Source organism: Pipistrellus kuhlii, unplaced genomic scaffold (assembly GCF_014108245.1).
Source record: "Pipistrellus kuhlii isolate mPipKuh1 unplaced genomic scaffold, mPipKuh1.p scaffold_m20_p_21, whole genome shotgun sequence".
NCBI lineage: Eukaryota > Metazoa > Chordata > Mammalia > Chiroptera > Vespertilionidae > Pipistrellus > Pipistrellus kuhlii.
The window spans coordinates 12799191-12815402 of NW_023425520.1; the positions used below are offsets into that span (position 1 = coordinate 12799191).

A 16212-nucleotide genomic window follows, 5' to 3' on the forward strand; every position below is an offset into this window, starting at 1 on the left:
CGCTCGCTCTATGTGTCTGAGAAACTGGCTCTATTAGCCTAAGGAGCCGGAACCTACAACAGAACAACGTGGTCCTCCATCCAGCACCAGGAAGCGGCCCTTCTCCGGCGGGGGGCACGAGCAGGGCCGCACGACCTGCTCTCTGGGTCTCACCCTGCAGAGCGAGCTCCGGCCCCACGAGGCGCGCGGGCGCCGAGAGCCGGACTGCCTCCGGGAGCGGCCGCGGGCAGCACCGTGGATGAGAGCGAGTCACTGACTCTCCGGACAGTTAGGTTCTCTCACTCTGAGGCGGCACTGGCTGTCATGACAACGAAAGACAGCTGCTCTGTGAGCCCAGTGCGGCCGGGCTGGGAGCACAGCCGAGGCCCGTGCCTGCCGGGGCCACTCCTCACAGCGTATGCACCCTTTCTGTCCAGCAGGTCCAGCGGAGAAACTCGCATTCCTAAGACGCTCCAATGACCGAAGGCCAGAAACAAAACAACTGGACACCAACTCCCTCTCGGCAGCTGTGTGCTCAGGGACTAAGAACAACTTTTGAAAACACCAGCCAGCGCCGCTTTAGAGATTCAATATTCAAAAAAGCGGTCCACTTATACGATGACCACAGCGAGTATGTAAACCAAAGACCGTCAGCTGTGCAGGGTCTCCGTCCACCCAGAGCCAGATCCTCCTGCCGGGGCCAGGCCTGGCGCACCTTCAGCTCGCGAGGAGGCGCAGGCACTACACACAGACGTCCACAGAGCCAGGCAGCCATGCAGCAGCCCCACCCGCAGAGCCACCGAGCGGCCCCGGCCGTGCACTGGCCTTGCTGGCTGACACCCTGCAAACCCTGGGCTCGCGTGGGACACTCCTCAGCAGCTCCGGGTGTCAGGGACTGAGGGCAGCGCCTTCCCACCCGCACGCCGCAAGGATGTTGAAAACATGCAACGCCTGCCTGTTCCGCCAGGGACGCTGACTGCTTCCCTCAGACTGTGGAACAGACGACGACAGCGGCACACCGCCGCGGTGGAGTGAACCCACGCACTGCGCAGACTGAGCAGCCAGCGAAGGTGCCAGAGATGGGAAAGGTGGGAAGTCGCTGCCTTAGACCATTTTAAGTGTCATGACTACAAATACGGCTCCTAACAGAGAACGAAGCACATTACGGTTTTTTCTCTAACGATTTCAATGTCGGCCCGCGCGACTTTAAACCAGAGACAGTGTGTTCTGACGTCCATGTTGCTGCTAACAGTGAGCAGACAGACCGGGCCTCGCCTGTGAAAGCGGGAGGCGGCGTTGCTCCCTTGGCAGAAACACGGCCGTGCGGGAGGATGCCAGCCGGGCCCAGAGCACGCTCAGAAAGTCTCCTTCCCCAGGCGTGCGCACAGCCCGCCACGCAGCGAGGACGCCGTGCGGACGGACACGCACAGGCTCCTCTCAGCACAACCAGTCACCGTCTGCTGCTGACATGCATGCATTTCCATAAAAACGTTTCCCAAGCGAACTCCCTTATTCTCTGCAAATTCATGCCAAACAACACACCACCACCAACCGGGAATTCGAGGAAAAACCACTATAACAACAGAGTAAATGAACTCAAAGCAACATTAACCCTGAACCCAAGCTCTGAAGACAGAGGAATGACACAACAAGAAATTCTAACTTCCATGCAGACAGACGTCAGTGCAATGAGACGGAGGGGAGGAGGGCGGGGGCGGCAGAAAGAGCGCTGGGCTCGCGGAGGCCAGCCATCTGGACAGAAGGACGCTGCTGACAGACGTTTAGTGACAAGGGCACCCGTGTCTCAGGGTGCCACTCTCTGCCTGTTCCCAGAGAGGGTGGAGCGCTCAGTCCGTCAGGCCACAGGAAGCGTGGTGGCAGCGGGCAGGCTACCCCGCTTCAGCAGCTAGGTCGCTTTGTGCGGGATGAGGAGTGTGATGGGAGCACGAGGCCGCCCTGCCCTCTCTGCGTACCTTGTTTCCATCAGGGCTGTGGATCACAGTGGTTTGGGGCTCCTGAGTGAGAGCAAATGGAGAGAGAGCAGTTCGCATGGTAAGTATACTGTGGCGGTGCAGGAGCGCTGAGCAGCCCGCAGCACCCGGGCAGCGGAAGCGATGGAGCGGCATCAGGGCTGCGGAGGCAGGCGGAACGGGCGGCCTCCGGGGCCAGCCCGGCCCAGCAGCAGCGTGCACAGACCGGTGACGCCGGAGACTCAGAGGCAGCCCTCCCGGCACGAGCCTGCCGCTTGGCCGGCGCTGGCGGTGCAGTGCCCGCACTCGGAGGACATGCAGTTCTTGCTGAAGACCCTTTCCAGCTGCTGTGTTTTCAGGACTGACGATGGTGCGGATACTATCATTAATACCCAAATACATACCCTTGGAAAGTCTCCATCGGACTACACTTAAACAAGTACTATCGTAAAGAACATATCTCAAATGTTCAAGAAAAACTCTAAGGGACACTAAAAGGGTTTACTTAAAGGGTTCTTTCTAGAACCATAAAACCATAGTAATTTGAGACACAGGCTGTTGAGTCCGTTTTAGTTCATCCACACGTTAACTTTTCTGCTTTATGGGCTACAGTAACGTGCACAGGGGCGCATCAGTCAGTCCAGCTTTCTCCATAGGGAAGTGTTACTTTCCCTTTCCCTCTTTTAAAAGGGTATTGTCTTTCCTACTGCTTCCGACCAGGAAAGGGGCACGCTTCCAAGTGGAGACCAGTCAGCCCGGGCGGACGGCGCCTGGCCAGCAGGAGTCCCTGCCGTGCGCGCCCTCCTGGCCTGGCTGCAGGGAGCCTGGGAGCCCCGGGCCGCCCTCTCCCTGCGGGCCCTTTGCGTGCACTGAGGTCGGGGAGGGAACCCACCGTCTCCACGTCCGTCCTTTAACTGTACTAGTAAGTGGAGTACATTTGGGTTCATTTAAAACAGCAGAGGACAGTAAAGAACCAGGGACATTTCTGAAAATCATCATCGATCCAAACAGGAAACCATTCAGGAGAAAGTGTGAAACTCAGAGAACTGAACTCGTTTCCCAATCGCACTGCGGGGCAGAAAGGCAGGCCGGTGCTGTGCTGGGGCTTCCTTCTCTGGGGGGAGTGAAAGGACCTTCAGTGACAGTCCACAAAGCGCAGACTGGAAATCCAGCGCCTCTTCGTCGGGCAGGGCGGGGAGGCAGTCTCATGCCGCGCCTGCAGCGAGCAGCCGGCCCTGCGCCGGCCGCCAGCGCTGCCTCTGAGCCTCCCGCAGCCACGCCGCGAGCAGCCAAGCGCATTCCCCGCCCCTGCGGGCACATGCAATGTCACCGCGAGAAGCGGCCACGCTCAGCCATGGAATGAAGGCGTCATGTTAGCCACACGCTGCCTGACAACCACCTTAACAAAGAGAAAAGGAAACCATGAACATGCCCGCATCTCAGAAAGCAAAACCAAAACCAACACCAAAGCCCAACAAAACGTGTGCAGTCTGTACACAGGGCACAGGGCAGAGGCAGAGCAGTGAGCACGCGGGCCGCTGTACCAGCGCCGGGGCGGGGGCGTTCTCTTTGGGGCTAGTTACCACGGCTCTGCTGTTTATCTGTGGGTCGCAGAAAACAGAGAGAGACCTTAGAGCCCAGCAGCAAAGGCTCTCCCTGCAGCGCCCACGTGGAGATACCGACGCGGACACAGGGTGTGCCTCAGCGTGAGCGACGCTGGTGACGGAGGAGGAGCCCAGCCTCGTCCCCGGTGGTCCCCGCGGCTGGCCCCGCCCCGAGGGCGCGGTGGACCCAGAGCAGGCGCGGGCGAGCTCCTCATCCACGCTGTCCACGCGGCTCTGCCGCTGGCTCCGGTCCACTCCCTCTGGGCCAGCTCGCCACAGACCACCGTCCTGAGCCCCCATCCCTTTGCTCCGAGAAAACTCATTGGTGAAACCCAGGCTTTAAACACGTTTCTGACAAGGAGAAGTCTGGGTCTCCATTGTAAACGACAACTGCCCTCTTCCAACTGTGAGCTCCTTCCCTCTTCACGGGGAGGAGCGCCTGCTGCTGCCACGGAGCCCTCCCTGCGAACAGCGGGCCTGCTCCTCCCTCCCACCCCCAACACACACACAGGCCACTGTCCCCGCGGAGGCCCTGAGCGCCATCGTCAGGGCTGCAGAGAGAGGCCGCAAGAGGCTGCAGCTGAGCTCGGACCTAAACGTCACAGACTAAGGCCGCAATCAGCAGCCATCTAAGCTCGTCCCCTGAACTCACACTGACAACTTAGTGTGGCCTGAGCCGACAGGAGCACGCTCATCTCCTTCACCGCCTTCGCTACGCGTTTCCTCCCCGCTGTCGCCTAAGGACACCCACAGTGCAGTCTGGACGCACACGCGGCGTGAAGACAAGCACACGCTGCAGAGAGCGTGCCGAGCAGCAGCTGCCAGCGGTCACACCCAGGCATGGTGTGGGCTTGCTGGGAAGCTGCCTGCTTTACACCAGAGATCACGCCATCCAGCTCCGAGGAAGATGGGGGCTCAGCATGGACCCAGGTCCACACGTGTCTTCTCTAGCTGCCACCCCTGCGTGCCCAGCGGGCGGGTGGGACCTGCTGGGGACATGGGGAGCGGAGCCGGTTCTCGCTGGAGAAGCTTGAGACATCAGACTGTCTTTGGTGGAGAACTGGTGGGGAACTTTTCTTTCAACAGAAGGCACAGAACTTAAGGTGAATGTTGTGCAACATCCCGGAAGAGGCCAGAGGAAGTGGGTCCACCGAAGACGGCACAGAACGCACAGCAGAGGGCAGGCGCCCCAGCAGTGCCCCCTGGGAGCTGTGCCGGCCACACAGCCCTCGGCCTCCCCGGACAGAGGGCTCGATGCACTGGGAGCCCAGAACTGGCTCATCTTGGTGCCGCTGCCCCTACGCACACCTCTGCCGGCATCTGCAGACGGGCACGCTGCGCACAGCACACACGCCCCCTCCTCCCCATCTCACGTCCTGGGTCAGGCTGCGTTTAAAAAGTCTCTGTCACGGTAGATCAGCCAATGAAATTTCATTACCGGAAACCTCTGGCGGTAAGTGTGATACTGACTAATTGAAAACGAGAGGAGAGTTTCTGAGTCACGCTGGAGGCCTGCCTTGCGGAGGGTCCAGCACCAGGCGGGGGCGCGGTGCCCGCGAGCCGATGGACACCCTGGCAGTCGGGAAAAGTAGCCCTTTTTCTCTTCAAAGAGCCACGTCAAATCCGATATTTAAAGCTGTACGAATTATCCTCTGAGGCACAGGCAAGGCGCTCCTGTTTCTTGGTGGTCACGTTCTCCTTCCAGGTTCATAAACGTGTCCTCGGCCAGGACGGCCGCATGGTCCACCCTGCACTGTATGTGAACTCCGAGGGTGTTACAGCGATCTGCACCACAGTCACCCTATTTTAGCATCACAGCCGTCATTTAAAAATAACCTGTCTTGCCCTGGCTGGTTTTGCTCGGTGGATAGAGCGTTGGCCTGCGGACTGAAGGGTTCCCTTCGGTTCTTGGTCAGGGCACTTGCCTGGGTTGTGGCTCGCTCCCCAGTAGGGGGCGTGCAGGAGGCAGCCGATCAATGATTCTCATCATTGATGTCTCTCTCTCCCTCTCCCTTCCTCTATGAAATCAATAAAAATACTTAAAAAATAGTTTAGTAACAAGCACGCTAAGAACATTAAGAAAAAACAAGCCTGTCTCTCTACGACCAGTAAACAGACAGCAGTGCCTCCTCCTCCCGTCAGCTCCGGAGGCAGCTGGGCCTTGTCCCGGGCAGCCCCTTGCAGCGCCCGGGGAGCCGGCTGCTCCCCCGCCAGCACCTTCAGGGGGGCCCGCGGGGACCGGCACTGCCAGCTCGGCGGCGGGCTGGGTGCTGTCCGCACCACCCTCTGAACACTGAGCTGGACTGACTGGCCAGAGAGCAAGGAAAAAGAAGCGTGGCCGGCGGGGTCGGGAAGCACGCAGCTCGGAGCGCAGCCTGAGGAGGAGCTGTAGTCGCTGGGAGCATTTCTGCAGAAGGAGCCGGGAGCGCCGAGTCCCTGAGCCCTCGGGAAACGCGGAGAGTAAACCCCCGGAGCCGTGCGGCCACCACGCTCCACCCGAGCTAACGGGAAAGGCTGATGGCCCCGGACCTGGCGCTGAGGGGAGCCTGGGCCACGAGAGAGGGAAGCGCCATCCTCCTGGGCAGGCGGTGAGGCAGGATGGGCACACGCACACCGACTGGCCTTTCCACGTTACCCTTTCCAATGGCTTTGGGTCAAGGACAAACAGTAGGACAGTAATGGGTTCCCAGGAAGCTGTCTGCGGCAGGCAGGGTGAAAGACATCGGCTAGCGCTGAGAGGATCAGCACGGTCCCCAGAGGAGGCCGTGAAGCCAATGGAACGGGGTCAGTGGCAGGGTTTTGTGCAGAAACCGCGGACATGGCGGTGACCTGCTCTCTCTCCCAGAAAGCGTCTGACGTCTGTCCCCAGCGTCCCGGGAGCGCCTCTGGGCCTCGGGGGCGGGAACTCCAGGAACCCAGCACACATCCTGGGAAAGGTCTGGTTCCCACGCTTCCAGGTCACCACGGTGGAAATGTAGAAACAGGAATTGGACGCTCCCTTGCCATAGCAGCTTGTATGGCATCAGTGCTCGCCACCGTGTGTGACATCATGTTACACAGCAGCCAGCGTGCTGCTCGGGAGCCACACCAACGCCCGGGGACGCTCTGCAGCGGCACCCGGCACCCAGGACTCACCTTCACTCCGTCCGGCTTCTTCAGCAGACTCTTGGCCGCTGCAAAATGAGAGAGACGTGTTAGCCAGCCCCGCACGGGGCCCGCACCGCTGAGCCACGCCACACGCCCAGCTCCTGGGACAGACATACGGCTGCTCCCGGCGCTTCAGAGCTCTCTGCACAGACGTGAACATGTGGCCAGTCCTGCCCCTGGACCGTCCCTGCCGGCTGGAGGCCTCAGGCAGGCCTGTCGCCAGCGGCTCTGTCCGTGGACATGCAGCCCTGCGCCTCAGTCCTGCTCCACAGTCTCCCTCACTGGTGGAAATTTCTCTAGCAAAATGACATCTTTTAAAAATATATATTTTTGAAATCAGATCATTTCACTTTTACAAAAATGTTAACAACTGTATTTAAAATAAAATGGTCTATTGCTGACCTACTTTAAACCCTTAGGTATTCTTCTCTACTTCAAAGTCAGAATAACAAGGCTTCAAAATCAAAAGCCACTTACAGCAAAAAGTTAAAAATCACACAACCTGAGGTCAGACACGAATAAATAAAACCTTCAACTCAGCGAGGGCTCCGGACGCGGTCCACAGCCAGCAGCGTCCCGCGGCAGCTCCGGGCAGCTGCTGAGCCCCAGCCGGCACTGGGCGCGGACACCAGCGGCGGGGGCGGGCCGGACAGCGGGACCAAGCGGCCAGCACGGAACGGTCAGTGCGCGGCCGAGAACGTGGTGTCGGAGTGAACCGCCTGGTGTACCAGAACCGCATGGACGCCCAATTCCCTGACATCTCTTTTCCTTGGCACGGTACTTTGGCAAAATTTTAAACTTATTTAAGACACAAAGCCTGATTTTATGTAGTCCTTAGCAACACGGCTCTGATTTACTAGTAACTGAGAGTGTGAGAAATTCTTGTCTTGGCGACAATACTACTCGCCTAGAGGTAAAGAGCAACAATGAGCAAATCCTGAGCCTCCAGGTGGGAGAGCAGCATGTGGGTGGAAATGTGCTGCAGGCAGGGGGTCCAGCGGGCAGGGGGGCCCAGTGGGCGGGGTGGCTCTGTGGGCGGGGGGGGGGGGCTAGCGGACGGGGGGGGCCCAGCGGGCAGGGGGGCCCAGCGGGCGGGGGGGCCCAGCGGGCAGAGAGGGCAGAGCGGCCCAGCGGGCAGGGCGGCCCAGCGGGCAGAGGGGGCCCAGCGGGCAGAGCGGCCCAGCGGGCAGAGAGGGCAGAGCGGCCCAGCGGGCAGAGCGGCCCAGCAGGCAGAGGGGCCCAGCGGGCAGAGGGGGCCCAGCGGGCAGAGGGGCCCAGCGGGCAGAGGGGGCCCAGCGGGCAGAGAAGGCAGAGCGGCCCAGCAGAGAAGGCAGAGCGGCCCAGCGGGCAGAGGGGCCCAGTGGGCAGAGAAGGCAGAGGGGCCCAGCGGGCAGAGGGGTCCCAGCGGGCAGAGGGAACCCAGCGGGCAGAGGGGCCCAGCGGGCAGAGAAGGGAGAGGGGCCCAGCGGGCAGAGAAGGCAGAGGGGCCCAGCAGGCAGAGCGGCCCAGTGGACAGAGGGGCCCAGCGGGCAGAGAGGGCCCAGCGGGCAGAGGGGCCCAGCGGGCAGAGAAGGCAGAGGGGCCCAGCGGGCAGAGAAGGCAGAGGGGCCCAGCGGGTAGAGGGGCCCAGCGGGCAGAGTGGCCCAGCGGGCAGAGAAGGCAGAGGGGCCCAGCGGGCAGAGGGGGCCCAGTGGGCAGAGAGGGCTCAGCGGGCAGAGCGGCCCAGTGGACAGAGGGGCCCAGTGGGCAGAGGGGGCCCAGCGGGCAGAGAAGGCAGAGGAGCCCAGCGGGCAGAGAAGGCAGAGGGGCCCAGCGGGCAGAGAAGGCAGAGGGGCCCAGCGGGCAGAGAAGGCAGAGGGGCCCAGCGGGCAGAGCGGCCTGCCGGCAGAGAGAGGACGGGAAGGGACCTGGGCCTGTGCACTCGCCTCACAATGGCTCCTCCCACCTAAGGGAGAGAAGGAATCACAAAGCCGCGCTGTAAGGGCAGCTAGGCAAGGAGACGGAATAAAATACTCCATGGACACAGCGCCAGGCCACGCTGGGACCCGGGAGGCCTCAGGTCAGCAGCGGGCTCTGAAGAGCCTGCCTCCCACGTGGAACCAGGAAGGACAGCACCCACACTGGCCACGTGCCCGGCGCCTGAGGAAGAGGCCCGCAGGCCGGAGGCGGCTGCAGGGCGCGCGCATTGTCAAAAGGCCCAATTATGGCCTTGAACGCGGTCGCGCCTTTAACAAAACACACAGCCTGTTCCGAATGTTCCCCGAGGAGTCTGCCATCGCAGCAGACTGCACAGCCCCCTAACGCAGAGCGACCGGCTCCGCACTGGGCCCAGAGCGGCGAGTGGTTTACTGAATACAGTGCGCGTCAGGCGACCTTCCCAGGAGGACTGAGCTCACCCCGATGGGCAGCTACGAGGCAGCTGTTCAAGAGGAGGAACTGGCAGAGCGACCTGCAGAGGGGACCGCTGTCACAGCTGACCCCGGGCCCGAGCTCCGGCTGCTCTCACGGCCGCTGGCTCCCTGCCCACACACGGTGGGACAGCGTCCCCGTGGAGCCAGGCCCTCAGAGCGGACCGGAGGGCGAGACCCCGACAGGCCTGCTGACGCTGCAGACCCTCTCCAGGTCCCGTTTCTGACAGCCGTTTGACAGCGGTCCATGGGTCAAAGCCCAAACAGGAGACTGACTAAGAGCAGCTTCCTTGCTCTGCCGGCCTCTTGTACTTCAGACTGACCAGCTGGTGCAAAAATTGGACTTGGAAACTAGGTCCTTTGAGATAACCTGTCAAGAAGGGGCCTCCAAATGCAAGCATTTCTGCAGACAACAGACACTGGACCACTCTGCAGGGGCTCTCGGGCTTTAAAACACCGAGGCTCAGCTGCTCCTCACATTCCCTGCGCCCACGGGCTCCTGAGGCCCATCCCATCCTGCAGGGTCCCGTGGGCAGCTGCTCTACCGAGCCCACACCCCCCAGCGGCCCGCCTGCACCCAGGACCTACCTACCGAGCCCACACCCCCCAGCGGCCCGCCTGCACCCAGGACCTACCTACCGAGCCCACACCCACCAGCAGCCCGCCTGCACCCAGGACCTACCTACCGAGCCCACACCCCCCAGCGGCCCGCCTGCACCCAGGGTCACTGTGCTTTTGGGAGGAGGTAGGCCTCAGAGAGCCAGGCTCCCAAGTGGTCTTTTAAAAGTCTTGCTTACTAGAATTCCCTATGGCAGTGGTCGGCAAACTCCTTAATCAGCAGAGCCAACAGTGCAATGACTGAAATTTCTTTTGAGAGATAATTTTTTTAAACTTAAACTTCTTCTAACACCACTTCTTCAAAATACACTTGCCCAGGCCATGATATTTTGTGGAAGAGCCACACTCAAGGGGCCGAAGAGCCGCATGTGGCTCGAGAGCCGCAGTTTGCCGATTCTGGTCCTATGGAATGTGATACCAACTCCTTCATTGTGAACTTTATGGGACATCAGCTGACGTGTCCGAGGTGCAGGTGCTGAGCAGGACAGGGAACAGGCCTGTGTCCTGCATCGGCTGACGGGCGGCCGCACCTTTGTGGGGCTCACCTGCCTGAACCCCGGCACACCACAGTGTGGGGAGCCTGTGAGCCTGTGTTATTCACCATCCCTGAATAACAGCGTGTTCCTAATTATTATTATTTTTCAGTTCCAAAGAGACACCTGAAGAGGATAACAGAAGACAAGGACCAGGTCCTCCCCACGCACCTGAGAAGTTCCTGGTGGCCAGCATGGTGGTCAGGATGGCGCCCTGCCAGGGAGAAGACGGGTCAATAGCGCTCTGCAACCTCTGACCCAACACACAGGCCGACGGCCTCCCAGCCCGACCGGCCATCGGCCGTTAGTCCCTGTCGGCTTCCCAGGCAGCAGCTCCGGGCAGGGGCGGTGCGCGGTGCCCCAGGCCCCGGCAGCGCTTCCTCGGCCAGGAGGGGCAGGCACACGTGGTCACAGCCCTAGTGCTCTGCCACGGTCCCTTCCCGTGAGCCCCAGCACCCCAAACCCTGAGACAGGTCCCGAGGGGGACCACAGCACTCTGTTCAGGTCACAACCCCCCTTACAACCCCCCCCTACCCCCCCCCCTGGGCTGGCCCCCAGGAACGCCCCTCGCACCTTGAGCTTCCTCCGTGCGTTGAACTTCTTCAGGCAGTCCACCGTCTCCTGCCTGTGCATCATGGAGGCCACCGTGGAGCGTTGCTGTGGGAGAGAGGGACGTCACCCAGGGCTCCCACCGAGCTCCCCACACCAGCCGCACGCATGCCAGCTGTTAACTCCCTTCAACACGAGGCTCATCGGACCCCACAGGCCTGCCTCTCCTGACTCAGCAACGCAGTCGGCCCCTGACGTCTGACCCCCACCCCCAGGCGTGACAGCGATCCACCCGCAGTGCTCAGGCTGTGTTCTCAGAACGCGTACAGCTCTGCCCGGCCTCCGGCGGCCTCTCTCCGCGTGGACAACCTCTCCGCTGCAGAGCTGGTCCCCTAAAGCTGCCTGTCGGAGTCCTGGGCGTGGGCCCCTTCCTCCTAGGAGGTAGTGTGGCCCGTGTCCTTTCCTTACTCCTGCTCGTGAACGCTACTAGCAATGGGGAGGCGGACCTCGCCGAGTGACAGTGGCAATGCGGATTGGCCATGGATGTAAACCATTCTGCTACCCAAAATGTGTTTGTAGCCAGGAAATTAACTTCCTTAAGAACCTGGAGTAAAAATTCAATCCATCTCCTCTTTTCCTGCAAAAAGTACTTTAAGCCCCTGAGAACTAAGGCAGGCCTTTCCTCCCTGCCACCGGCGGGCGGAGCCACTCACGCAGATCCACGGGTGCTTCAGCGCCTCGGACGCGGTGATGCGCTTGGCGGGATTGATGGTCAGCATTCGGTTGATGAGGTCTTTGGCTTCGGGTGTCACCGTGTCCCACTCTGGTGATGGAAACTTCAAGGCATAAACTTAGTTAGAAGCAGAGCCCTCTGTGGAACAGCCAGCAGCAGCAGCAGCAGAATCATTCCCGCGGGCAGGGTCACACTGTCTGAGCGGAACCGTCTGGACGACAGACAGAGGAGGAAGCACCAAGCCTCCCCGTCTCTCAGAGAGGCGCTGCTGGGCACACTCACTCAGCTGCACGGCACTTCTGGTCCACACGTCCTCAGCCCAGACAATTCTGAGACTCTGTTAGTCCTCTCACAGAGTTTCGCTTTGACTGAGAGTGAAATTCTATGCAACGCTAATTGTTTACAAAAGTCACTAACGCACAGAGCGGAGAGCTGCCCCAGGTACGGACGCCCTCGTGCCGCTGTGCTGGGCCGGTCCCGGCGGGACAGGGCTGCCGGCTGACACGTCCGGGCTGCGCGGGCCGCCTGCCGGCCCTTCCGAAGGCTGCCCCTCGCCAGGAACCTCCCCAGAGCCGGTCCTGGAAGGATCACCTCCCTGACTCCCCTCAGGAATCGCTTCACCGGGGACTTCACAGCGAAGCAGTTACCCTGTTTCTTTAAGTGAAATTTTTGTTGATAGTTACGCAACCTCACTCACATAATTAGCACATTTAGCAAAAATACTCTCAGTGAAGGGTTAAGAGTTTACAATCCGCCTGGCCAGCGAGGCTCAGTGGCTGAGCTTTGACCTAAGAACCAGGAGGTCATGGTGTGATTTCAGTCAGGGCACATGCCCGGGATGTGGGCTTGATCCCCAGGGTGGGGTGTGCAGGAGGCAGCCGATCAATGATCCTCTCTCATCATGGATGTTTCCATTTCACCCTCTCCTTTCCTCTCTGAAGTCAATAAAAACATTAAAAAAAGAAAGGAAAACAGATGTGGCTTACTCGTCCGATTCGGAGCTAACCACGGGTGTGGGGGCCATACAAACTTCTCATCCTCAACAGCCTCTCCAGTGCTTTGGCAGCCGCCCAGTCCAGGCGGCGAGCCCAGGAGGCGCGGGGAGGGGAGGAGGGGCGCTGCCACGGTGGGAGGTGACGGCAGGCTGGGGGATGGTATTAAAACCCACAGGTGGGAATCCTTTCAAAAGCAACGTTTCCACCTTCAGCTGTTAAAATGCACCGAGAGCAAACATTCTGACCAGACGTCCTGCCTCAGAGACCTGGAGCTCCTTTCCCCTCGCTCTCAGCAGATGTGGGCTGAGGACACGCGCTTCCTTGTGAGGACGACCACGGAGCCTGTGGGTGACCTGCGTGAGGTGGAGGCGGCGGGCGCTGCCCTCCGAGAGCGCCCCATGCAGCCCAGCCCCCACGTACGTCGTAAGCTCCGGCCTTGATCTGCTGGTAGAGTCTGTGCTGGTCCTCGTCCCAGAACGGGGGGTACCCCACCAGCAGGATGTAGAGGATGACGCCTGCAGGGACGAGCGGGAACAGCATTAGGTGGCAGCCACGGAGAGCTTCCGTGGCCGGCCCTGGACCCCGCGGGCAGAGGGGATGGGTTGCTGAGCCCTCGCAGGCCGAGGGTGTGCTCGGAGGCGCTGGGGGAGGGGATCTCACGAGCACGGTCCCGGCGTCAGCACCAGGACTGCGGCCATGGCAGAGCCGGCCGGCCCCTGAGCTGAGGCCTCCGAGCTCCCGCACTTGCTCTGTGCAGTGTCCGTGTTTGTGTGACTGTCTCTCTGGTCACTCTGCCCTCGTTAGGCTGCGAGTTGAGCGATGGGGCGGGGATAACCTCACGCCTGACAGCAGGCCCGGGAGTGTGGCCAGTCTGCGAGGGCAGGAAGCCTCGCTCCTGCGGTCTCGGTCTCACTACAGAGTGCAGGTGGCCCAGGAGGCCCAGGGTCCCACCGAGCACGCGCTACAGGAGGGACACGAGGGGGAGGACGGGAGGTCTGGCCCCGGGTCCCCGCCCAGTCTGCACCACCGGGCCTCCCTCCAGTGTTGAGGATTCGAGGGCAGCCACACACCCGCTCCCGCCACAATACCCCTCAGTGCCCGCCTGTTAAGCTCAGTAGCAGAAGCAGAGCTTGGGGGGCTGACTTACTGCAAAGCCAAGATTGCCATTAACACGTAGAAGGGAGTGAGGGTGTCGGACATGCTCGCCCCAGGGCCCTGGGCCAGGCTGAGGAGCCGCTCAGAGGGGCAGGCAGGCCGGTCGCACACCTAGGCTCTCACCACGCCAGCGGACATCCCAGCCTTTCGGAGTATCCGCTATTTGCATGTCAGTCGCTTTGCAGACTATAAATTACCTGGATGTAAAGTGCGCCCTATGCCTGCACATAATTCCATGGGGCACCACCCTCCCGTTCACAGCGGGGCAGCCACTGAGGCAGGATGGGTGGGGTGGCAGGTGCCCAGCAAAGACTGACCAACGTGGGACCTCCCGGTTAAACGACAGGTACATGGTGCTGCCACTGACAAGGCCATAGGAAGTGAGCGTGGGACAGCCCACCTTACAGCACCTTAGGGAAGGGCTTTAAGAATCGAAGCTGTGCCAGCCATCCAGGCAGCGGGAGCCGTGCACAGCCCAGAGGGGACTGTGTCCATGGCCCCACAGGACCAGACTCAGAGCGCCTGTCCCGCTTCCTGCCAGCCTCTCCCAGGGCAGTGAGCTCCTGGAGAGACTGCTGCACACGCGCCCGGACCCACGGGACAGCCAGCTCCTTCTGCAAGCGGCACCCGCCTCTTCCCAAACAGGAGCACTCTGCAAACCCAGGCTCCGCGAGCTGCTGAGGGGACAGGCCCAGCAGGCTCCCCAGGCCGCCACACCCCTCACCTCAGTGCCACTCAGACCAGCACCCCAAGCCTCTCCTGGGAACGGGAACAGGCTCCTGCGTCAGAGACAGAAGCAGGGCCTGCCCGCCCTCCGGGTCCCTCGGTGCAGATGGAGAAGGTCCGATCTAGGCCTATCAGCTCTGCTGCACCAGACTGCGGGGAGTCTTACCGCAGGCCCACATGTCCACCGGCTTCCCGTAGGGGTCCTTCCGCAGCACTTCTGGAGACAGGTACCCGGGCGTGCCAGCGAAACCTGCGGGCAGAGCCAGGGAGTGGGCAGGCGGGCGAGGCAATGGGAGGTGGAGGCGGCGAGGGAACTTTCTGATGTCAGCGGTGTGTCCGGTGAGCTGGCCTCAGGCAGGAAGACAGCGTCTCTCCCAGGCTGTGCACGCTGACCTGCCGCCCGGGGGCGTGGGACCAGCCAGCGGGACCCGACATGAGCCTCTGCGGCCCCCGAGTAGCCCCCGGTATGTGGGGCTAATGCTCCCTGTGAGGGCGAGGACGCACCACGCACACGGCGAGGGCCCCTGCCTCCCCTGGGCCCATCAGCAGCCCCCAGTTCCTTGCAGAGTCCCCTGCACCCAGAGGAGGGGTCCCCACGGCACCAGGAATGCGGAGCGATGCTGAGGAGTCTATGGAACAAACCCACTAACCTCGCCTGCGTTCCGCATCTTCCGCACCTGCCACTTCCCCTGGCTTCCCCCAGCCCAGACCCTTTCTCTTCTCAAGTAAAATTATGTAAAAGCCCGAAGCCCTGGCATTACACACGACAAAGCAAGCTCTGTTCTCCTCTCATGAAGGTGAAAAGCCCACCCCACTGACACCACCTTTTACCAGGTGACACGGGTCAGACACGTGGGCGCTGAAGGCAGACGCTGAGCAGACACAGAGGAGCAGTGGGCGCTAGCCAGGTCCTGCCTCCCGGGCCCAGGACCCGGGGCCCACGTGCCCAGCCACCCCATGCCTCCCCTTGGCTGCACGAGAACTCACATGTACCTAAGCTTAGCAATGAGGGTCCACATGTTAGAAATGTGCACTTTTATGAAAAGTCGCTTCTCTAATGGGCACCCAGCTGCCAGGGACCAGCTGCTGCCAGTGAGTGACTGCAGCTCACACTGGGGCTCACCGGCCTGCCTGCCGACTCGCCTTCTGTGCGCCCAAGAGAGCGAGTGAGGGGTGTCCACCCCTAGAGTGCTCCCAGCTCCCAGCTCCCGGCTCAGCACACCCCCTCCTCACGCAGACACTGCCCAGGAGCTGGAGCGCTGCCCAGGACGTGGCTCCAGGAGCAGCGGGGGAGGCAGGAGGAGCTGTCCTGCTGCAGGGGCTGCTGTTGGGCTGGCCTCGGGGCTGTGAGAAGCTGCGGGTGGAGCGGGGTGAAAGGCTCGGGTCCTGACTCAGAAGAGCCAGCCCGCCCACACAGCCCACCTGCCTCCTGGGCCCCTGGCACTCAGGCCAGACGCTGGTGCCAACTCCGCCATGGCTCTGGCCACGAGGGCCCGTCTATCCTCCTCTAATACTGCTCCCCCTCACCCCCACCCCCGGCCTCTGGAGGGTCCCGCTCTGTTCTCGACAGAACCCGCCAGGCCCCGGCAAGGTTCCTGGAGCTCAGAGCCGTGTGCTACCGAGGAAGGGAACCTGCTTGCGCCCCTCCCACCCCATTCACGCCGTCCTCACACCGGCAGGCCATGTCCCCCCTGGCAGGAGGCACCCCCACCCACTGCCAACCACCTGCCGCACAGCGCCGCACGCCCCGCTCCGCCTGCAGCTTCTCACACATCCCGAAGCCAGGGCAAGCGGC

The 16212-nt window shown here is 61.6% G+C and overlaps 1 protein-coding gene across 13 annotated transcripts in view; it reads right to left on the reverse strand.

Annotated features, from left to right (window-relative positions):
* The window catches only part of CAMK2D (calcium/calmodulin dependent protein kinase II delta), a 146452-nt gene that overhangs the window by 17640 nt on the left and 112600 nt on the right, over positions 1-16212 (reverse strand). For 7 of the 13 annotated variants that reach the window (XR_006742455.1, XM_045586042.1, XM_045586041.1 and 4 more), the window contains 8 exons: positions 14584-14667; positions 12957-13051; positions 11522-11644; positions 10833-10916; positions 10431-10473; positions 6689-6726; positions 3494-3550; positions 1953-1994 (listed from right to left, as the gene is read on the reverse strand). Coding sequence is in view for 12 of the 13 variants with exons in the window: in XM_045586042.1 (XP_045441998.1) it covers positions 1953-1994; positions 3494-3550; positions 6689-6726; positions 10431-10473; positions 10833-10916; positions 11522-11644; positions 12957-13051; positions 14584-14667 (566 nt within the window). In the remaining variant the exon portion in view is untranslated. The remainder of the gene's footprint in view (positions 1-1952; positions 1995-3493; positions 3551-6688; positions 6727-10430; positions 10474-10832; positions 10917-11521; positions 11645-12956; positions 13052-14583; positions 14668-16212) is intronic. The other 6 variants (XM_045586037.1, XM_045586039.1, XM_045586040.1 and 3 more) reach the window with 4 other exon arrangements.